The sequence below is a fragment of the Chiloscyllium plagiosum genome, unplaced genomic scaffold (genome assembly GCF_037043375.1).
Source record: "Chiloscyllium plagiosum isolate Xiang-an unplaced genomic scaffold, Cpla_swu_hap1 HiC_scaffold_17, whole genome shotgun sequence".
In the NCBI taxonomy this organism is placed as follows: Eukaryota; Metazoa; Chordata; class Chondrichthyes; order Orectolobiformes; family Hemiscylliidae; genus Chiloscyllium; species Chiloscyllium plagiosum.
The window spans coordinates 31,806,220-31,829,275 of record NW_028270155.1 but is presented as its reverse complement, the minus strand read 5'-3'; the positions used below and the strand labels follow the sequence as shown (position 1 = coordinate 31,829,275).

Below are 23,056 nucleotides of genomic sequence, written 5' to 3'. Positions count from 1 at the left end.
TAACCGTCAAGCTAACTGTGATTCCCTCACACAGAGTGACATAGAAGTTTTCTAAGGGGCTAATTGTAATGCCTCAATATGGAGCCTTGGGCTAATTCACCTTATCCAGTTGCACGGTGGACAAAATATCTAGACACCACTGGGAGTGGATTTCCATTAGTAAGCCACCATGAAGACCCCCACCCACCCCACATCACAGGCCGTGTCCTTGCAGTGTGAGGGCATGGCAGCTGCATTGCGTTGTCTTCCAGTATTTGGTGTGGAATGTCATTGTGAAATGGAAGTTTAGGTTCTGCTTTTAATTTCCTTATTAAAGTCAGGCTTGCTGAGGTTACATGACAACGAGGTAATAAGTGTGCACAATGTAATCAGAATCACAGATGTGTTATGCTGCAGAAGGAGGGCATTTGGCTAGCCCCAGCTCACTAAATAAGCATCACTACCTAATGTTTATGATTGAATGGGGCTATAAATTGTTCTTTGCAATCTTTGACAGTTACTAACATCCAGATGAAGTGAAAATTGAAAGCGGATGGGTGGCATTGCTTAATCAGTGGAGGCACAATTCCTGCAATTGCCCTCAGCAAAGTTTCAAAATTTTAAGTTATTGCAGAGTTGATTTTCGATTTGACATGGCAAGGTTCCCACTTTATGTTTGCGTGGCTGACTTGCAGGACTCACCCATTCTTCATATTTCCCTTCAAGCTGCTATTTCTGTGACTCTGATAATACATCAGCCTCTGAGGTCTGCACCAATGTCTCAGCAGCACTCCAACTGATACTTCATGACTGCTGGCACTGGGTTTGGAAAACGGAACATGACCCAATCTCCAGACTCGAAGGGCATAGGACCCTGGACTCAAATTGGTCCGAGTTCCTGATTGAATTGGGCCAACTCCCTGGATTGTAACCGGATGTCCCCTTTGAATTACCAATGCGGTAACTCCTGACCGATTGTAGTCAACCCTCATCCCATTAAAAATTCACATCCTTCAAGTATGTGCAGTGTTTGCATTTGCTGCCTAAGTTGCTGGCACATACTGCACCTATGATATTGATAAAGCATGGTGCAAAACAATGATAGGACCATCCCATCTCTGACTGATAAATTTACTCTTCAGTGTTGTCCACTGTCACTGGCTGCCTGTAAGTTTGTAGTAAGCATTACTGCACTAATAAAGCAGCCAGCCTGTGTTTGGCCTGTCTGTAAGCCAAAGCTACAAACATTATGGACTAAAAAGCAAACTAAGACCTACAAAATGCGTGATACCACATCAGCGCAAAATGTTTTAAATGGATATATGAGATGACTGGCTATACCTAAGTATGAAGTGACTGGAGTCAAAAAATGTGGTGCTGGAAAAACACAGCTGATCAGGCAGCATCCAAGGAGCAGGAGAATCGATGTTTCGAGCATAAGCTCTTCATCAGGAATCCTGGTAGAAGCATGCAAGTTCCAGTTCTCCCTCAGCTCCAAGTTAAAGACCTAAAGTGATAGCTAGTTTAGTTCAAGAGCAGATATGATGAGATTGTGAGGTTAGTGCTTTGCAAATGCTAATTTTCATGGATGAAGAGTCAAGGAAGAGTGTGTCCAATGACTACGGAAGTACCTCATAAAGAAGAAATAGCTCCATATGAAGAGAAGTAAGATGTCTGGCACAGGCATTCCATGAGTTATAGGATGTACAACACAGAAACAGACCCTTCGATCTAACTGAAACGTGCTGATCAGATATCTCAAACTAATCTAGTCCCACCTGCCAGCACTTGACCCATATCCCATCAAATCTTTTCCATTCATATACCCATCCAGATGCCTTTTAAGTGTTGCAATTGTACCAGCCCGCACCACTTCCTCTGACAGCTCATTCCATACACGTACCACCCTCTGCGTGAAAACAAGTTGTCCCTTAGGTCTCTTTTATATCTTTCCCCTCTCATGCTAAACCTATGCCCTCCAGTTCTGGACTCCCACACCCCAGGGAAAAGACTTTGTCTGTTTATCTCATCCATGCCACTAATGATTTTATAAACCTCTATAAGGTCACCCCTCAGCCTTCGACGCTGTCAGGGAAAACAGGCCCAGCCTATTCAGCCTGTCCTTATAGCTCAAATCCTCCAAACCTGGCAACATGCTTGTAATTCTTTTCTGAAACCTTTCAAGTTTCACAATATCCTTCCGATAGAATTGTATGCAATATTTCAAAAGTGGCCTAACCAATGTCCTGTACAGCCATGACATGACCTCCCAAGCCCTGTATTCAATACTCTGACCAATAAAGGAAAGCATACCAAATGCTTTCTTTACTACCTTACCTACCTGCGACTCAAGGAGCTATGAACCTGAACACCAAGGTCTCTTTGTTCAGCAACATTCCCCAGGACCTTACCATTAAGTGTATAAGTCCTGCTAAGATTTGCTTTCCCAAACTGCAGCACCTCGCATTTATCTAAATTAAACTCCATCTACCACTTCTCAGCCAATTGGCCCATCTGATCAAGATCCCATTGTAATCCAAGAAACCTTCATTGTCCATTTCACCTCCAATTTTGGTGTTACCTGCAAACTTGCTAACAATACTTCTTATGCTCCCATTCAAATAATTTATATAAATTACAAAAAGTAGTGGACCCAGCACCGATCTTTGTAGCACTCCACTGGTCTCAGGTCTACAATCTGAAAAACAACCCTCCACCAGCACCCTCTTCTACCTTTGAGCCAGTTCTGTATCCAAATGGCTAGTTCTCCCTGTATTCCATGAAATCTAACTTTGCTAACCAGTCTCCCATGGGGAACCTTGTTGAAAGCCTAACTGAAGTCCATATAGGTCACGTCCACCACTTTACCCTCATAAATTCTCTTTGTTACTTCTTCAAAAACCTCAATCAAGTTTGTGAGACATGATTTCCCACGTACAAAGTCATGTTGACTATCCCTAATGGACACTGAAGAGACAAGTCACCAGGTACCCACTTTGTTTCACCCATGGCATTTGTGTACATCTAGGTTATTGATAGAGAGTAGGAATTGGAAGTGTGACATTAATAAGACAGTTTGGGATATTAATGAGATGCAAATGAGCTTATAGCCACTCAGGGTGAGATTCTGAACTAGCTATTTAAGGTTGAGGACAAAATTGGGTGAGGTTTTCTTGACGTCAAGAATGTTATATTTTTGCTCATGTCCAATTAAGTCACTTGCCACTAATCTCACCACATCAAAAAGGGAAGGATTTCATGCCACAACTTCATTGAAATAATGGGAGGAAATCCTGAAGGAAACTGTTAAAGTTCGAATTTACAGTCAGTTTAGCATTATAGGCCCTTAGTTATGGACAGAAAGTTAATTCATGACATGCCAATCCCTTCAACACACAGCACAAACCCAGCCTTTCATGTCAGGAACACATGCCTGAATTCCCAGAGAAATTGAAGTACTCTCATTAACTTCATTCAATAGGAAACTTTGGGGAGAAATGCTTTAGAGAGAGAGGTAGCAAGGGTAACCTCTCATCACAACACCCTTACCAACTGTTTGGATGGTAGTAATGATAGCAAAATTATCAATATTCTGCATAATTACTAAGAAACTGACATCACTTCAGAAATTTGCGAATGCAAGATAAATGCAAAGTTCAGAGGCTATTGCTAGTGATTTTCTGCTCCTGGATATGGAACACTGTTGAAGTGTTCCTGTTGCAGAGGAAAATCAGAAGTCGCTGTTTCAATGGGAACCCTCATTGGTCTCACTGTAAATAAACTGTAAAAACATTGCACCGTATTGAATCAGACGCAAATGGCCTTGTAATGGTATGTAATTACTGTCTTTGACCTAAACAACTAATTTAAATTTGCAAAATGTGAAATTTCTCCGCTTGAAGATCGAAATTTATGAATCTTTGAAAAACTTTTTAAATGTTTCAGATTTCACGCAGAAGGTGGTGTGTGTGTGGAATGGGCTGTCAGAGGATGTGATGGAGGCTAGTACAATTGCAACATTTAAAAGGCAACTGGATGGCTATATGAACAGGAAGGGTTTGGAGGGATATGGGCCAGGTGCTGGCAGGTGGGACTAGATTGCATTGGGATATCTGTGGTCGGCATGGACGAGTTGAACCAAAGGGTCTGTTGCCACGCTGTATATCTCTATGACTCTATATGCTACAATATTTTATTTTAATTTATATAAAATCATAAAAACTAAACAACAAAATCAGTTTGTTATTTCTGGTTTGTTGTACGTGATTAGTATTCAATATAACTCCTACTTTAAAAAAAGTCTGTGGATGCTGGAAATCAGAAACAAAAACAGAAATTGCTGGAAAATCTGGCAGCATCTGTGGAGAGACGGCAAAATTGGTTGGCTGTTCAGCCTGTTTGATATCATTGATGTTGTTGGGCTTCAGAGATACTGTGCAGCTTGCTTAAGAGAAAACTTCAGAGGTTAAAATACACCACAGTGTGGACAGTTTGTTTGAAAGTCCATGGTCAATATGGTCACTACACCACTCAACAAACTCCAACCAACATAAAGCTTGTATTTTGATCTTATAATTCCAATTGGCAAGTGAAACATTGTAGTTAGGAGCACAATGATCTTAGTGCCACCACTGATAGTTGAGTAATAGCTTTGAGGGTTTTTTAAAATTAATTAAAGTCAATGCACATCATGCACCTCCCCTTCCCTTCTTCAACAGAATCTGTTTCCATTGTATTATGTTCAGCATGCTGAGCCATTCTTTGTTACGGGCCTCAATAACATGAATATACACATGTGCTAGATAAGTGATTAGAGCCTGTAGATAGCAGACTGGATCTTGACTTGAGCATAGAATCTTGTTCAGCGTGATGCTGATCATTAAACAACATCTCATTCATGAATAATTCCCAGTTGGGCCAAATTGCTGGATACTCAGCTCTGCACAGTTCTACAGGAACCAAAAAATCAGTGACTTTAGGAAGAAAGCAGAATTCTGGTGACAGAGGAATTTAAAACAAAACTATTTTTTCCTTTGTTGACTGGATTTTACTTTTCACTGCCATCAACACAATATATTGAGGAAGGACAATTTTTTTATAGTTAGAAAGAGGAGGCAATGACATATCAGTAATGTTACTACTAATTCAGCAGACCCAAGCTAATTCTTAGGAACATTAATTCAAATCCTATCTTGGCAGATCATGAAGTTTGATTTTAAAAAAACCTGGAATTATAAGCTAGCATATTGGTGATCACGTAGCCATTCCTCAAAAACCCATCTGGTTCACTAATGTCATCTAGGGAACAAAATCTGACATCCTTATCTGGTCTGGTATACATGTGACTGCAGACCCACAATGTGGTTGATTTTTAACTATCCTCTGGAACAGGCTAGCAGGCCAACTATAACGATAACCGGGACATAAGCCAGAATATGGATATACTACTTGCCCTGCTTTACTGAGAGTTCTTCTTTGGTCCTGAAAATGAAGTAGCCTCTGTTTACCTCTTACAGATCCAGTTATACAGATGGTGCAGAGCACAGAACAATGTATGCTGGGAATCCTACTTCCCTTAACAGCCAAGGTCAGAGTCAAGTACGCTCAATCAGATAAGGTACATCAGTCTCCCAGAGAGAATGGAGTGAGAAGCAGAGGGCAGCTGGGCCAAGGCAGGAATTTGTACCTGAAAGATTAGGCCTTTCTTTTATTAAGACTCCTTCTATACAGAAGGGGACTAAAGACACAGAAACCATTTCACAAGAGTACGAGGAGATGCTTGTATCATCCTAGAGGGGGAGATTTCCAGCAGCAACCTGAGTGGGGGTGGTGGGGGAGGGAAGAGTCAGATGAATGCCTCCTGGCTCATGGAAATAATCTCCTCTCTCATTAACCCACACACTCCAAACAGTACCACAAAAGGGCATAATGCCAGCCATCTTCTTTTGATCACAGCCAAAGATTTTCAGGGCCTATAACAGAGAACCCAACAGACTATGTACATTTAATAGGAGGGACAACTCATCTGCATGGGATAGAAGGCATCTGTTGCCTAACTGCCATCTCATTGAGATGGAAAAAGAGAAATGGTACCTACTTCACCTCTGGAGAAACCAATTCCATGTTTTTTTTAATGAAAAGTTTATAATAGTGTTCTTCAAAGAAAAGGGCATCAGCCATGTTCAGGTGGTTCAGCTGTATCCCTGCAGGTACACATACACATATCTTAACTCAACAATATAGCAGCCACTAACTTTATACCAGCTCCCATTGGTCAGGGATTGGGACAATTCCAACATTTATATGGTACTAGTTCCTAGGTCATTCATATCAAAAAAGATCAAGTTAGAACTCTAATTAGAAGACAGAATACAGTGCACAAAGTGATTTGCATACTTCAGGGCCATGCACCAAAAGCAGCCATGTTAATAGAGCCATAGAGATGTACAGCATGGAAGCAGATCCTTCGGTCCAACTCGTCCATGCCGACCAGTATTCCCAACCCAATCTAGTCCCACCTGCCAGCAGCTGGCCAATATCCCCCCAAACACTTCCTATTCATATACCCATCCTAATGTGTTTTAAATATTGCAATTGTACCAGCCTCCAACACTTCCTCTGGCGGCTCATTCCATACACCCCTAACCTCTGCGTGAAAATGTTGTCCCTGAGGTCTCTTTCATATTTTTCCCCTCTCACTCTAAACCTATGCCCTCCAGTTCTGGACTCCCCCACCCCAGAGAAAGGACTTTGTCTGTTTATCCTATCCATGCCCCTCATGATTTTATAAACCTCTATAAGGTCACCCCTCAGCCTTCAATGCTCCAGGGAAAACAGCCCCATCCTATTCAAACTCTCCCTATAGCTCAAATCCTCCAACCCGGGCAACATCCTTGTAAATCTTTTCTGAACCTTTTCAAGTTTCACAACATCTTTCCAATAGGAAGGAGACCAGAATTGCATGCAATATTCCAAAAGTGACCTAACCAATGTCCTGTACGGCTGCAACATGACCTCCCAACTCCTCTGCGCAATACTATGAACAATAAAGGAAAGCATACCAAATGCCTTCTTCACTATCCTATCTACCTGCGACTCCACTTTCAAGGAGCTATGAACCTGCACTCCAAGGTCTCTTTGTTCAGCAACACTCCCCAGGGCCTTATCATTAAGTGTTTAAGTTCTGCTAAGATTTGCTTTCCCAAACTGCAGCACCTCGCATTTATCTAAATTAAACTTCATCTGCCACTTCTCAGCCCATTGGCCATCTGATCAAGATCCTGTTGTAACCTTCTTTGCTGTCCACTACAACTCCAATTTTGGTGTCATATGCAAACTTACTACCTGTACCTCTTATGCTCACATCCAAATCATTTATATAAATGATGAAAAGTAGTGGATCCAGCATCAATCCTTGTGGCACTCCACTGGTCACAGGCCTCCAGACTGAAAAACAACCCTCCACCACCACTCTCTGTCTTCTACCTTTGAGGAGAAAGTGAGGACTGCAGATGCTGGAGATCAGAGCTGAAAATGTGTTGCTGGAAAAGAGCAGCAGGTCAGGCAGCATCCAAGGAGCAGGAGTTCAAGGTTCAAGGTTGAACAGTTCATCCACTTTACCAACACCTTCCACCCCGATCTCAAATTTACCCGGACCGTCTCAAACTCCTTCCTCCCCTTCCTAGACCTTTCCATTTCTATCTCGGGCGACTGAATCAACACGAACATTTACTATAAACCGACCGACTCCCACAGCTACCTCGACTACACCACCTCCCACCCTGCCCCCTGTAAAAACGCCATCCCATATTCCCAATTCCTTCATCTCCGCCACATCTGCTCGCAGGAGGACCAGTTCCAATACCATACAACCCAGATGGCCTCCTTCTTCAAAGACCGCAATTTCCCCCCAGACATGATCGACGATGCTCTCCACCGCATCTCCTCCACTTCCCGCTCCTCCGCCCTTGAGCCCCGCCCCTCCAATCGCCACCAGGCCAGAACCCCACTGGTCCTCACCTACCACCCCACCAACCTCCATATACATCGTATCATCCGTCGTCATTTCCGCCACCTCCAAACGGACCCCACCAGCAGGGATATATTTCCCTCCCCTATCAGCGTTCCGAAAAAACCACTCCTTCCGTGACTCCCTCGTCAGGTCCACACCCCCCACCAACCTAACCTCCAACCTAACCTTCCCCTGCAATTGCAAGAAATGCAAAACTTGCGCCCACACCTCCCCCCTTACTTCCCTTCAAGGCCCCAAGGGATCCTTCCATATCCGCCACAAATTCACCTGCACCTCCACACACATTATTTACTGCATCCGCTGCACCCAATGTGGTTTCCTCTATATTGGGGAGACAGGCCGCCTACTTGCGGAACGTTTCAGAGAACACCTCTGGGACACCCAGACCAACCAACCCAACTAGCTTGTGGCTCAACACTTCAACTCCCCCTCCCACTCCACCAAGGACATGCAAGTCCTTGGACTCCTCCATCGCCAGACCATAGCAACACGACAGCTGGAGGAAGAGCCTAGGGACCCTCCAAACACAAGGGATGAACTCAGATTTCTCCAGTTTCTTCATTTCCCCTCCCCCCAACTTGTCGCAGTCCCAACCCTCAAACTCAGCACCAATTTCCTAAGCTATAATCTTCTTCCTGACCTCTCCGCCCCCACCCCCACTCTGGCCTATCACCCTCACCTTAACCTCCTTCCACCTATTGCATTTCCAACGTCCCTCTTCCAAGTCCCTCCTCCCTACCTTTTATCTTAGCCTGCTGGACACACTTTCCTCATTCCTGAAGAAGGGCTCATGCTCGAAACGTTGATGCTCCTGCTCCTTGGATGCTGCCTGACCTGCTGCGCTTTTCCAGCAACACATTTTCAGCTTCTACCTTTGAGCCAATTCTGTATCCAAATGGCTAGTTCTCCCTGTATTCTATGAGATCTAACCTTGCCCACCAGTCTCCCATGTGGAACCTTGTTGAATGTCGTACTGAAGTCCATATAGATCACATCTACCACTCTGCCCTCATCAATGCTCTTTGTTACTTCAACAAATTCAATCAACTTACTGAGACATGATTCCCATGCACAAAGCCATGTTGACTATCCCTAATCAGTCCTTGCCTTTCCAAATACATGTACATCCTGTCCCTCAGGATTCCTTCCAACAACTTGCCCACCACCGAGGTCAGGCTCACTGTCTATAGTTTCCTGGCTTGTCCTTACTACCCTTCTTAAACAGTGGCACCACGTTAGGCAACCTCCAGTCATCCAGCACCACACCTGTGACTATCGATGATACAAATATCTCAGTAAGAGACCCAGCAATTACTTCTCTAGCTTCCCAGAGTTCTAGGATACACCTCATCCGGTCCTGGGGATTTATCCACTTTTATATGTTTCAAGATGTCCAGCACTTCCTCCTGTGTAATGTTGACATTTTTCAAGATGTCACCATCTATTTCCCTACATTCTATATCTTCCATGTCCTTCTCCACAGTAAATACTGAAGCAAAGTACTCGTTTAATATCTCCCCCATCTCCTACAGCTCCACACAAAGGCCAGCTTGCTATCTTTGAGGGGCCCTATTCTCTCCCCAGTTACCCTTTTGTCCTTAATGTACTTGTAAAAGACTCCCTTTGGAGTCTTCTTTATTCTGTTTGCCAAAACTATCTCCTGTCCCCTTTTTGCCCTCCTGATTTCCCTCTGAAGTGTACTCTTACTGTCTTTATACTCTTCTAAGGATGCACTCAATCTATTCTGTCTATACCTAACATATGCTTCCTTCTTTTTCTTAACCAAACCCTCAATTTCTTTAGTCATCCACCATTCCCTATATTTACCAGACTTTCTTTTCACCCTAATAGGAATATACTTTCTCTGGACTCCCATTATCTCATTTCTGAAGGCTTCCCCTTTTCCAGCCATCCCTTTACGTGTGAACATCTGCCCCCAATCAGCTTTTGAAAGTTCTTGCCTGATACCATCAAAATTGGCCTTTCTTCAATTTAGAACTTCAACTTTTAGATCTGGTCTATCCTTTTCCATCACTAGTTTAAAACTAATAGAATTATAGTCACTGGCCCCAAAGTGCTCCCCTATTGACACCTCAGTCACCTGCCCTGCCTTATTTCCCAAGAGTAGGTCAAGTTTTGCACCTTCTCTAGTAGGTACATCCACATACTGAATCAGAAAACTTTCTTGTACACACTTAACAAATTCCTCACCATCTAAACCTTTAACACTATGGCAGTCCCAGTCTATGTTTGGAAAGTTAAAATCCCCTACTATAACGAGCCTATTCTTCTTACAGATAGCAGAGATCTCCTTACAAGTTTGCTTCTCAATTTCCCTCTGACAATTAGGGGGTCTATAATACAATCCCAATAAGGTGATCATCCCTTTCTTATTTCTCAGTTCCACCCGAATGACATCCCTGGATGTATTTCAGGGAATATCCACCCTCGGTACAGCTGTGATGTTATCACTTATCAAACACACCACTCCCCCTCCTCTTACCTTCTTTTCTGTCTTTCCTGTAGCATTTGTATCCTGGAACAATAAGCTGCCAGTCCTGTCCACCCCTGAGCCACGTTTCTGGAATTGCTATGATATCCCAGTCCCATGTTCCTAAACATGCCCTGAATTCATCTGCCTTCCCTGTTAGGCCTCTTACATCGAAATAAATGCAGTTTATCAATCCTACCTTGTTCTCTGCTTTGTCCCTGCCTGCTTGACTTGCTTCTTTTCTCAACTGTACCAGTCTCAGATTGATCTATTTCCACACTACCTCCCGGTGTCCCACCTTACTAGTTTAAATCCTCTCGAGCAGCTCTAGCAAATCTACCTGCCTGTGTATTACTCCCCTTCCAATTCAGGTGCAATCTGTCCTTCTTGTATAGGTCACGTCTACCCCACAGCTTCCAATGATCCAAAAATGTGAATCCTTCTCCCATGCCCCACAGCCACACATTCATCTGCTTTATCCTCCTATTCCAGCCCTCACTAGTTCGCAGCACCAGGATTAATCCAGATATTATTACTCTTGAAGACCTTCTTTTTAAATTCCTGCCTAACTCTCTGTAATCTCCCTTCAGAATCTCAACCTTTTCCCTTCCTATGTTGTTGGTTCCAATTGGTACAATGACCTCCTGCTGGCCCCTCTCCCCCTTGAGAACATTCTGCACCCTCTCTAAGACATCCTTGATCCTAGCATCAGGGAAACTATTCTGATTTTTCGCTGCCGGACACAGAAACATCTGTCTATACCTCAAACTAAAGAGTCCCGTAACACAATCGATCTGTTGGAACACAATGTACCCCTCATTGCATTAGAGCCAGTCTCAATACCAGAAACGTGGCTGTTCATGCTACATTCCCCTGAGAATCCATCACTCACTACATTTTCCAAAACTGCATACTTGTTTGAAATGGGGATAGCCATAGAAGACTCCTGCACCACCTGCCTGCCTCTTTTACCTTTCCTGGAGTTAACCCATCTAATGTGACTATCTGCAATTTTTTTCCCTTCCTATAACTGCCATCCATCACATCCCCTTGTTCTTGTAAATTCCTCATTGCCTCTAACTGCCTCTCCAATCGATCCATTCGATCTGATAGGGTTCGCAAACAATGACATTTATTGCAGATAGAATTTTCAGTAACCCGTAAACTCTCCCTGAACTCCCACATCCGACAAGTAGAGCATATCACTCTATTAAAGGCCATTTTTGCTTTTTTTGGTCTACAGACCCAGAAAATAGCACTGTCTTATTCCTCTACAAAACACTGCTCCAAATACATGTACATACTTATGGCTTATATTTTAAGTTTAATCAAGAAACATATCTCAGTAAACATTTCATCAAGAAAGAACCCACTCTACTCACTACTGCAGACATACTAAGGCCACGCTTAAAACATTCACTTATCTGTTTCTGTCCCAAATAGGTTCCTCCAAAATCAGTTGTGAATTTCACCGTTTGTTAATTTTCCCAAACACACTCCGATATCCAGCAATACAGGAGTTCAAACAACAAAGGCAGTAACTGTGCAGGGGCTCTGCTCTGTCAGTTAGCAATGTGGGTTTCTTTCTCTCTCTCTCTCTCTCTCTCCTGCATGGACATCACACAGTGCTTCCTTTGTCTGTTCCTCTCCCTTTTAAAAGTGCTGTTATTTTGACATTTTTTTTCTCCAAAGTTCCAAAACAATGCAACAGCATATAAAACAGTAAATGCTGCTCCTGGAATTTGAGGAAATCACCTCCACCAACTAAAATACCTCAAAAAAAAAAGGAGCAGCCTGTTACATAGAACATAGAATAATACAGCGCAGTACAGGCCCTTTGGCCCTCTATGTTGCACCGATCCAAGCCCACCTAACCTACACTAGCCCACTATCCTCCATATGCCTATCCAATGCCCGCTTAAATGCCCATAAAGAGGGAGAGTCCACCACTGCTACTGGCAGGGCATTCCATGAACTCACGACTCGCTGAGTAAAGAACCTACCCCTAACATCTGTCCTATACCTACCACCCCTTAATTTAAAGCTATGCCCCCTCGTAATAGCTGACTCCATACGTGGAAAAAGGTTCTCACGGTCAACCCTATCTAAACCCCTAATCATCTTGTACACCTCTATCAAGTCACCCCTAAACCTTCTTTTCTCCAATGAAAACAACCCCAAGTGCCTCAGCCTTTCCTCATACGATCTTCCTACCATACCAGGCAACATCCTGGTAAACCACCTCTGCACCCGTTCCAGTGCCTCCACATCCTTCCTATAGTATGGCGACCAAAACTGCACACAATACTCCAGATGCGGGCCATACCAGAGTCTTATACAACTGCAACATGACCTCAGGACTTCGGAACTCAATTCCTCTACCAATAAAAGCCAATATGCCATATGCCTTCTTCACCGCACTATTTACCTGGGTGGCAACTTTCAAAGATCTGTGTACATGGACACCAAGATCCCTCTGCTCATCCACACTACCAAGTATCCGACCATTAGCCCAGTACCCCATCTTTTTGTTACTCTTACCAAAGTGAATCACCTCACACTTAGCTACATTGAACTCCATTTGCCACCTTTCTGTCCAGTTCTGCAGCTTATCTATATCCCGCTGTAACCTGCCACATCCTTCCTCACTGTCAACAACTCCACTGACTTTCGTATCATCCGCAAACTTGCTCACCCAACCTTCTAGCCAGCCAGAAATTTTTCCCATCCTCCTTCTTGGATTACCCAGAATCTTTTATTTAGTCCCTTTTTGTGCAGGTTCATGGAGATTAGTCACTGGATAAACATTTTTATGGGAAAATAAGGTTGACAAGCTACCCCAGTTTAATGAGGCATCTTAATAACTCATTATAATATTAATGTGTCAGTTTGTTAGCATACTTTAAAAATACATAAGCAGCTAATTTGAGGCTTTCATCAAACCTGCAAGAATGAATTGATACCAACAGCATTCAAGAAAAATAAACAGACAACTGCCATAATATTTACCTGACTTGTATAATATTTGTTATTTTCAAATAAACAAACTGATGAAATTCAAAATATTCACAAGTTTTGGAATCCTACACTGATGGTCTCTGAGTCACTAAGTATTTGTCACATTGGAATAAATCAATTTCTTAGAAATTATGATGGTTGCACAATTAATTGTTGCAGCATAATTGAAAATAGGATCTAAACTGCAAAGTTGCAGTCATTATAATTACATGAGCAAAGAGTGTCCAAGCCTACAAGTTTGATTCCAATTATATTCCTACGTTCCAAAGCCTGTTACTTAATACTGTCATATAAAACTAAAGACAAGAAATCACTTCTTGTACTTTAGGGAAGTTATATTGAATGTAGGTTTGCTCGCTGAGCTGGAAGGTTCATTTTCAGATGTTTTGTCACCATACTAGGTGACATCTTCAGTGAGCCTTCGGACCCAAGCGCTGTGATGATTTCTGCTTTCCATTTATACGTTTGGGTTTCTTTGGGTTGGTGATGTCTTTTCTTGTGGTGATGTCATTTCCTATGGTGATGTCATTTCCTGTTCCTTTTCTCAAGGGGTGGTAGATGGGGTCTAACTCAATGTGTTTGTTGATAGCATTCCAACCGGAACTCAATGCTTCTCGGAATTCTCATGCATATCTGTTTGGCTTGTCCTAGGATGGATGTATTGTCCTTCCTCATCTGTAAGGATACTAGTGAGAGGGGGTCATGTCATATTGTGGCTAGTTGATGTTCATAAACATATCCATATCCATCCTAGGACAAGCCAAACAGAGACACGCACGAGAATTCCTAGAAGGATGGCATTCCAACCAGAATTCAAATCAACAAACACAGAGTTAGACCCCATTTACCACCCTTTGAGAAAAAAGAACTGGAAATGACATCACCAACCCAAAGAAACCCAAACATATAAATGGAAAGCAGGAATCATCAGAAGTGCTTTGTTTGGAGGCTCACTGAGCAAACCTACATCCAGAACCTGAGCCACAAATCTTCTCAAAACTTGCTAAATTGACTCATGATACTGGGCATGGATAATGGAACCAGCACCTTGGTTGCACTAGAGATACAATTAAAATGTCTTTACATGTTCATCTTTAAGAGAGTAAAGGTGAAAGAAAAAAAAACAAAAAATTCTCCCACATGCAGTATAAACAGTTTGTTAACTCAAAAAACACTAAATTGGAAGCAGCAGAGATTGGAGTGCAGTGAGACAAAAAAAGGCAAGTTTTGAAAGCAAGTTTGATATCTGTTCCACAGATTTTTAAAAAAACTTGCAATAATCAGAAATTGAATTCAATTCCCAGTTTTGACTAAACATATTCATGTTTATTGACAGTGGAGGAATTATTGGTGAGTGGCACAAACATTTGAATTTGGCTGGCAGGAGGAATGAAACACCTTCAGGCCATTTTCTTTTTCCACAGACTTCAGGGGCAGGTAAGAGAAAAGGGTGGGGCAGTCCTCATGACTATTGACAAAGTTTGAAAGAATAATGCTTTATTCTCCTGCCTGGACCACACATTCCTTTCAGTATCATTTCAATTTTACAGAAATCATATTCTCCTTTCAAGTTTACCTTTTCAATTTTGCAAAACACCATGTCATCTTTATCTAAGAAAGAGTGGGAAAGCACATTTCAACTTTCACCGAGTACATGTATTTGCTTTTAATATTAGGTTACTATGAAATATCCAATATAACCAAGTTATATTTTCACACAGTTGACAAGAAAATTTTATCACAACTAACTTAGTTCAGATTTATACTAGTGCAAAATGCCAACTGCAAGCTTGAGTCAGCATGAACTATTTTGAGCTTGGCGAGCCAGTAAGTATTTCATATGTACTTTCATTCTTTTAATGCTAAAAACAGGCACAACATATAATAGTTATGCCTTCAGCTTGTTACAAAATAGGTCGTCTTTTTGATCGAAGAATCAAAAATCTTTGTCAAGATGTAAGACAGCAACCAGCCTCCCCATGTTTGGAAAGAAGAGACATTCTGGAGAAGGTCTTTGAACAGCTCTTGCACTGGTATCTCTTCACATCAGAGTGTGTCTGCAGGTGGGCTCGGAGGTTTGAGCGATCTGCAAAAGCCCTGCTACAATGAGGACAGGCAAAAGGTTTCTCCCCTGCAATGGAGCAAGAATAAAAATGGAGCATCAGAGTATGAAGATGCCACAATCACTCACTAAAGAGGATGCACGATTTATTTTAAGTAAGTAAAGTAAGTAAGTAAAGACAGGATACTAAATTGCCACTTCATCTACTTTACAAGCAACAAGGATTTTCTCATCTCCACGCCATCAGCTTCAAATGCTCTTCTACAATCTCTTCATCAGGCAGAAGATACAGAAGCCTGAAGACATGCATCAATAGATTCAGGGACAGCTTCTTCGCAGCCATTGTTAAAACTATTGAATGGACTCTCTAGCCTCAAATAATGCTGATGTTGGTATCGTTCATCTCTCTTGTACACTCTGCGATGTTTTCTGTATTCTTCCATCTAAATCTTTTGATCTGTACATCCTTGCTTCCCAAGATCTACCTTTACCGCTCATAAACAAAGCTTTTCACTGTACTTTGATTTATTTATCATTTGTACCAATCAATAAATAATTAATAAATAGAAATGAAGGAAAAACACTTACATCTAGAACTTTAGTTATTCCAGTTCACAATCACATTTAAGAATGAATGGGCAGCACAATGGCTCAGTGGTTACCGCTGCTGCCTCTGTCAGGAACCCAGGTTCGATTCCAGCGTCAGGCAACTGTGTGGAGTTTGCACATTCTCATGTCTGCTTGGGTTTTCAATGGGTATATGAATAAAGGTTTGGAGGGATATGGGCCAGGCGCTGGCAGGTGGGACTAGATTGGGTTGGGATATCTGGTTGGCATGGATGGGTTGGACTGAAGGGTCTGTTTCCATGCTGTACATCTCTATGGCTGTATGCAGGTTAGGTCGATTGGCCATGCTAAATTGCCTGTGGTGTTCAAAGATGTGTAGGCTAAGTGGGTTATTGATGGTAAACATGAGGTTGTAGGGAGTGGGCTTGGGTTTAGGTGGGAAGTTTGGTGTGGACCGAAAGGAACTTTTCCGCCCTGTAGGGATTCTATGAATATGTCCTTCTTAAATTCCTATCCTCTGATAACAAGGAGCTCCTAATTAAATCTTAAGTTGGGAAATATTTAAGTAAGGAAATAATTGCACCCTCATTCTGCACACTTCATTTCTGCACTAATATTGTTTCATAAGCTGGTTTAGTGAATTATTTAAAACTCAAACTAGAATCAAGTCTTATGAGTAGTTCACTTTTATACAGTTGTGTTATTAGTTCACTTTAAATTATTTGATACTCAGTTTTTAAAATGTACCTGATTGTCATTTCATCATTCACGTCACGCATTTTGGGATTCCCCCAAATGGGGGAAATTTAATTCACTGCTTAATTGGAACAATGAAAATTTATATTGACCACTTAAACTAATACTGAAAGATTCCTGCACCTTTAATATTCAACCAACTACTGACTGCAAATAAGTTATAATAAACATGCAGCTTAACTCCAAGGCTCTTATGACAGTGGTAGTGTCCCTGGCTCTGGGTCAGAATCTCCATGTTCAAGTACTACCTGTGCTGAAAAATGTCTCAACATGTCAGAATAGGTTGGTTTAAAAGCTTAGCTACTGGGCTGACTTTGAAAATGCCACCTCAAAGTTTGTGCTGTCTTGCTAGCAATTAGGGCTTTGATCTCACCTTTTTGTTTGGTATGCCCGCAGAGATTCAGTTTGTGGATTTAGTTCAGTTATTTAACAAGCTGCCAAATTCCTAGAGAAGACCTCAAGTTAGGATATTCGAGCTTTGTTTGGGATTGTTTAGAGACAGAAATCAATACCTGTACAGTGAACTAGGCAAAGACTGAGCACTATTAAGGAGGTGGCTGACTGTATGAACAATCTTCGACAGAATTATTCTTGGATTGAGTTTCCACACAATATGCTATATGAATAAATAATAGTCTTTCCTCATTCCAACCAATCATTCTGAACTATAACAGTTCCATGCTTTTCAAGGATGGAAAAGACAAAACATAATTGTGTTTCTTGTTGGTTTATTCCTTTATTGCAATTTTTGGATATTTGAAACATTAATGGAAGGGCATTCTAGATTTCTAGTTCTATCTCAAGGAATAGATTTTCAAAGCCAAAGTCTGCATTCGACTTAACCTTTAGCTAGGAATTGAAAACAACAGGTCAGTTTTCCTAATTTAGGAAAGCACTCAGTTTACACTGTGTATATGACATTCTCTGATAAGACATCTAAAATTGAGAACTTCGTTCACATTAATGTAAAAATCTTCCAGGACCATTGCTTTAAAGATGGTAATTAATAGATATGAGAACCTGCACTTTGCCCAATTAAGAAACATCCATGAATACACAAGTTGCCCCCATCCACCCGTACTGGTTACCTTCAGTTCCTGTCAAAGTGGCACTTCTACCTACATATGAGCTTATGTAGTTTTGTCTGCCAACATGCACTACATATTAGGAAAGGGAATAAAAGAGCACATTGTAGCTGAGTCCAATCCGGTCATCATCCTCATTCACATTAATTTTCTAGAAGTAGAACATGGAACAATGATCAGTAGTGGGAAGATGGTTATTTATCACATTTTCTTAATCCTAGGGTTTGATTTGTACTTACCTGTATGTGTTCTGATGTGTCCCTGTAACAGCCATGGTCTTGAGAAGGCTTTACCACAGATTTTACAGACACAGGGCAGTGTGTGTGTCCTTATGTGCATCTTTAGTGCACCCAGGCTGACATATTCCTTATCACAATACTTGCAGTTAAAGTATTTTCTAGTCTGTGATTCACAATGAAGCTGTCTGTGTTTAGATAGCCCAGATAAAGTATTGTACACCTTGCGACAGTGAAAACACTCAAATTTCTCCTGGATTGCTTCAGCAGTGCTTTCAACTTCAAGGGTTTTTTCCTCAGTGTTGCTGTCTCCTTTTAATGCACCATTGTTTGTGGTTCTTCTTTTGGCTTTTGTAGAAAGGGACAGGTTAAGGTCATTCACTGTATCTCTTAGTGGGGTGCTGCTGCCTCTGACAGCCGTGCATTCCTTAACACTGATCTCCAGGCTTGGTTGGCTACTGAATATTGTTTCTGTTCCAACATTGGCATCTGGAGGAGGGGGCAGACACACCCGGAGACTAATAGGAGCTCTGTCCCACAGTTTTGGTGGGTCACAAATGATGGGAGTGAGCACTTCAACCTGGGGCATCAGTGGAAATGCCAAACCCTTATACATATAAGGTGAAAAGGCTGTTGCTGAAAAGAAAGCAAAACAAAACTTCAAAACGTGCAAGTCACTTTTAACCTAATATGTCTAGAAGTGCTATTTATTGAAGATTCACCTCTAAACAGTTTTGTTCGTTTACAATATTCCAACTGCATATCACAAATTAAATCCCAGTTAAATAAAAGCAAACATTTCTTAACTTACACAAATTGAATTTTCAGATCTGTCATTTCACCAGTTCTACAAGAAAATATTATGCAGGAGAATGTTTCTGTTTATTGGGTTAAAATTATTTGTTTTTTCTCTGATAAAAAACCCCACTTAATACAGTTTTTGTTTTGCTGAGCTTACACATGTATACATTGGTTGTAGTTCAGATTGCTCACAACCGTAATGGTATCTGTTTTAACAATTCAGAAAGTTACATTGTTATATATAAACATAAGATGGAGTTCTTTAAATTAGAAATGATATGTTATTGATCTTGCAGCTATGCAAAGTGCTAGTTTTGAATCAAAAAGAAAAACTTTTGTAGAAGATAGATTGTGTCACTGAAAGGGAAGAACGACCTGCTATAGCTAATGTTGCACCGCAACATCAAAAAATTCAGTGGAAAATCTTTTTCTATCATGCAAGGTTAACGACTATACAGGCCTCAAAATAAATCAATACTGAACTGGGGTGGATATTGTGCACAGCATTGATTTGCACTTTGCACATTCTACAAATCTTAGAGGTGGAATTATGGTATGTCCAAGTTCAGCAAGTTAAATTTTTCTTTAGAAAGATGGAGATATAATTTGAGAGAGTATGTAGTCATCTGCACAGAAAATATATTTCTGGGGAAGTAATTGGGTGGGTGCTATTCCTAAAAGGATCCTTCAAAAGAAAGCAAATTACACTGGGCAGGAGAAAACTTGAATGTGAGGAATTGGAAAAAATACCAAACGAAACAAAATCTGATGATAATTATTTCACTCATTTAAGTTTGTTTTAAAACAAAAAAATATTAAATGATGTGTTTTAACAAGCAAAAATTGAAGCATACAAGGTGTCAAGCTAACTGTGCCTCAAGCAGAATGATGGGGGTTGAGAGTGTGGTGCTGCAAAAATACAGCAGGTCTGGCAGCATCTGAGGAGCAGGAGAAACGATGTTTTGGGCATAAGCCAATTTCAGATTTCGGATTCCTGATGAAGGGCTTATGCCCAAAACATCAATTCTCCTGCTCCTCAGATGCTGCCTGACCTACTGTGTTTTTCCAGCACCACACTATCGACTAATCTCCAGCATCTGCAGTCCTCACTTTCTCACGTAAAATGGAGCATTTTTGAATTTAGTTTAAAAAGTGCATAATTAAAATGATTACGTTGCAGGTTGCTGTGATCCAAGCTTTCATTTATGCGAAGGAACAGATCTGTCAATTCCTCACTGGATTATTTCCCTACATCAAATTGGGGAATGTATTGATAATGTATATCACACAGCTAATTTCTCTAAATTTAACATTATCCTTTAACTGCTAAAGTTACTGAAATATCTTATCTGAAAAGCAATTAACAATGTCTTCCAGATAATGAAAATTGACCTTGTATAATTAAATTTTTTAAAAAATATAACCGTAAATTACTCGTTTCACATAAATCACTAAACGAGTAAAGCATCCCTTGGTGGTTCCCAAGTTGAAAGAGGAAGTCTGGCTTGGAACAGGAAACAAGTGTTTAAAAATAAACTACACTACTTCAGAAAGAAAATGTAGTTTTATTAAAAATCAGCTCATGCCACACAGTCAGTAGGGAGGACAAAATACTTAGAATAGCCTAAACAAGCACGCTGCCTATTTGAAGACAATACAACTCCTGAACTGGAGAAGCCAGCATGTGAATAAGAATGCAAACCTCGTGTGAGGCTCTGCACCTGCTGGGATTCTCTTTATTGTACAAGCCGCGCTTCTGCAAACTCTATTTGCTGAACAGCTTCACTGAATACAAAACCTTTCTTCGGTTTTAACGGGGGAAGGAAAATGCAGAAGCTTGTCATTCACGTAGTCACACCGTGACAGTTCAGATAAATATCAGGCACTACAATTATTTACAAGCCTTTCTTAAAAATAAACAAAAAGGCAATTTCAACAGAACTAACTCGTGCAAGTTACAAGTCAATTACACGGCGACAAACTCTAAAAGCTTGCTCGAACAACCAAAAGCAATTGTTTAAAACGTTTCAAAACTTCATTACCATTCTGAATTTCCAGCTGGCTGTAGTTGGGCTTTTTGGTGCTGCAATGCTTCTTAATGAGGAAAGAACGGGGCATAACTACTGCTTCTGCTGCTTTTCTTCCTGTAAAGACAGCATTCAGTCTCCAGCTCTTTGGAATCTGAAATCCGTTAGCTGAGCTTTCCAGATGGAGGGAATAAAAGTGACATAGAAGACCAGTGGGAGAACAAGTGGAACGGGAAACCTAAGCCCACTTGTGGAAAATATCGGAGAGTCAGGTGCACGAAGGGGAGCGGCGTGTGGGGCTAACCTTCATTAACATAGACCTCCCGTCAATCCAATTAGGGACCGTGTCTGTAATGAGGGGAGGAGCCTGGCTCAGGCTGATCTCCCACCCCCAGAACAGGTGCATCCCTGAACTGGAGGCTGACAGCCTGAATTCTGGACAATTCCTTCAGTGAAATGGACCAGACCAGGAATTCACATTGCACAAACATAGGAATAACATCACAGGTCAAAGAGCATAAAATGTCTCTCAAAAGCTGTGACAAAGTTCTCATCAAAAACAACGTTAGTCAGTTACTGGTAACAAATTAATTTCCAATGCTATTTAAACATTTTTTAAAAACTTTCTGCAAATCTGAATTGCCCTTTCCAGCGTGACATCGTCCTGTAGACATTTATCTGACTTGTAATGGAAGTATTTCAACAATACGTTAGTATTTCACATATAGTACAAGATTCCATGAAGGAATTGTTTTACGAATGCATGTCAGCATTTCAGCAGATACCTTCAACTAAATGTTTCCACTTCGTTCCTGATGTAAGCATTATTGTTAGAAAATCGCACGCTGTGTGCAGTATTTCCTCACCGTGCTCTCGCAGTGCGTCAGCAACTCTGAAGTGGAAACCCCTAACTCTCATTACAATTTGGCTTCTCTTAACGCTCTCTTCGTGCTCACAGCCAACAAGGCAGGGTCCACATGCAGATCGCTGTGTCCTACCAAGCGAATGAATACTGTACACCCCACACAGCGTGTGTGTGTTAATATGTCGCAGGATTATCAATGATCCTTTCAGTATTTTGCTCTGCTGGGCAGATGAACTTCGTAATGAATGATCATGTATAAACTACATTGAGTTAATTTGCATTTCGAAAATTGTACAGAACCAAATTAACTAAAAAGCAATAGGTAACAGTTAATTTGATACTGCTGTAAATGATTTTCCAGAGCCAAAAATAACGAGGACCGTATCAACAAACTGAAAGTGACTGGAGAATTCAGTACGAAGAAGATTTCTGATGCTTAACTGGTATAGTCTACATGTGACTCAGACTCACAGCTATGTTGCTGACTCTTTGGTGCCCCTCTGAAATGGTCTAACAAGCGGCGTCAGTTAGCTCAATTGGCTAAATTAATATTTATTTTTTAAGCTAGATCAACATAAAACTACATCTCTCAAATTGCTATTACATCAAACACAACTATCACTAAAATTGTGTTTAAAATTTCTTTGGTTAAAAATGGTTAGTGCAGTAAAGCACTTTTAATTTTAACTTATTACTATTTCCTTAATCTGATTTAACTCCCTTATACTATTCTTGCTAAAGTTTGATTGGTTCATGATACATCATGGGTTCAATGCCTGCACTGGCTGAAGTTATCATGAGGGATTCTCCTTAATCTGCGCCTCACCTGAGGCAAGGGGACCCTCAAATTAAACCATCACTAGTTGTCCCCTCTACTGAGGAAGTAGGAGAACAGCAACCTCAGCTTTTTCCAGGAGGCTGCTCAGTTCAAGGATATGCTAGTGACAACTACATTATGTGAAAGAACAAAGAAAGAAATTTCAGCTTCATGGAGTTAGGTCACATTGTTCTGACATTAAGCTAGACTGGTGAAATACTGAAATGGTCAAGGCCTATGGCAGATCTGTAAATTCAGGTTTACAGCAGGTCACACATGAAAATCAAATCTCTTCAAAATAAATCTACCCAGTATAATCA

At 41.1% G+C, this 23,056-nt stretch overlaps 1 protein-coding gene across 2 annotated transcripts; it reads right to left on the bottom strand.

Annotated features, from left to right (window-relative positions):
• Positions 1-13,318: 13,318 nt before the first annotated feature.
• snai3 (snail family zinc finger 3) lies at positions 13,319-22,817 on the bottom strand. Of its 2 annotated transcripts, XR_006314099.2 has the most exons (4): positions 21,070-22,817; positions 18,230-18,862; positions 17,994-18,141; positions 15,520-15,651 (listed from the first exon to the last, which is right to left on the bottom strand). XR_006314099.2 is itself a non-coding variant. In XM_043706750.2 (3 exons), the coding sequence occupies exons 1-3, from the start codon at positions 21,143-21,145 to the stop codon at positions 15,470-15,472; spliced, it is 891 nt and encodes a 296-aa protein (XP_043562685.1). In that variant the 5' UTR covers positions 21,146-22,804; the 3' UTR covers positions 13,319-15,469. The 2 variants fall into 2 exon arrangements, 1 of the variants encoding a protein (XP_043562685.1); XM_043706750.2 differs by lacking the exon at positions 17,994-18,141 and having other exon boundaries at positions 13,319-15,651; positions 21,070-22,804.
• Positions 22,818-23,056: the final 239 nt, after the last annotated feature.

Coding starts and splice junctions, on each gene's coding strand:
- snai3 (XM_043706750.2), bottom strand. CDS start 21,145: ATGCCCCGTTCTTTCCTCATTAAGAAGCATTGCAGCACCAAAAAGCCC. Junction 18,863..21,069: donor CCAGCTGGAAATTCAGAATG/GTAATGAAGTTT, acceptor CTTTCTTTTCAG/CAACAGCCTTTTCACCTTAT. Junction 15,652..18,229: donor ACACATCAGAACACATACAG/GTAAGTACAAAT, acceptor GCTCCATTGCAG/GGGAGAAACCTTTTGCCTGT.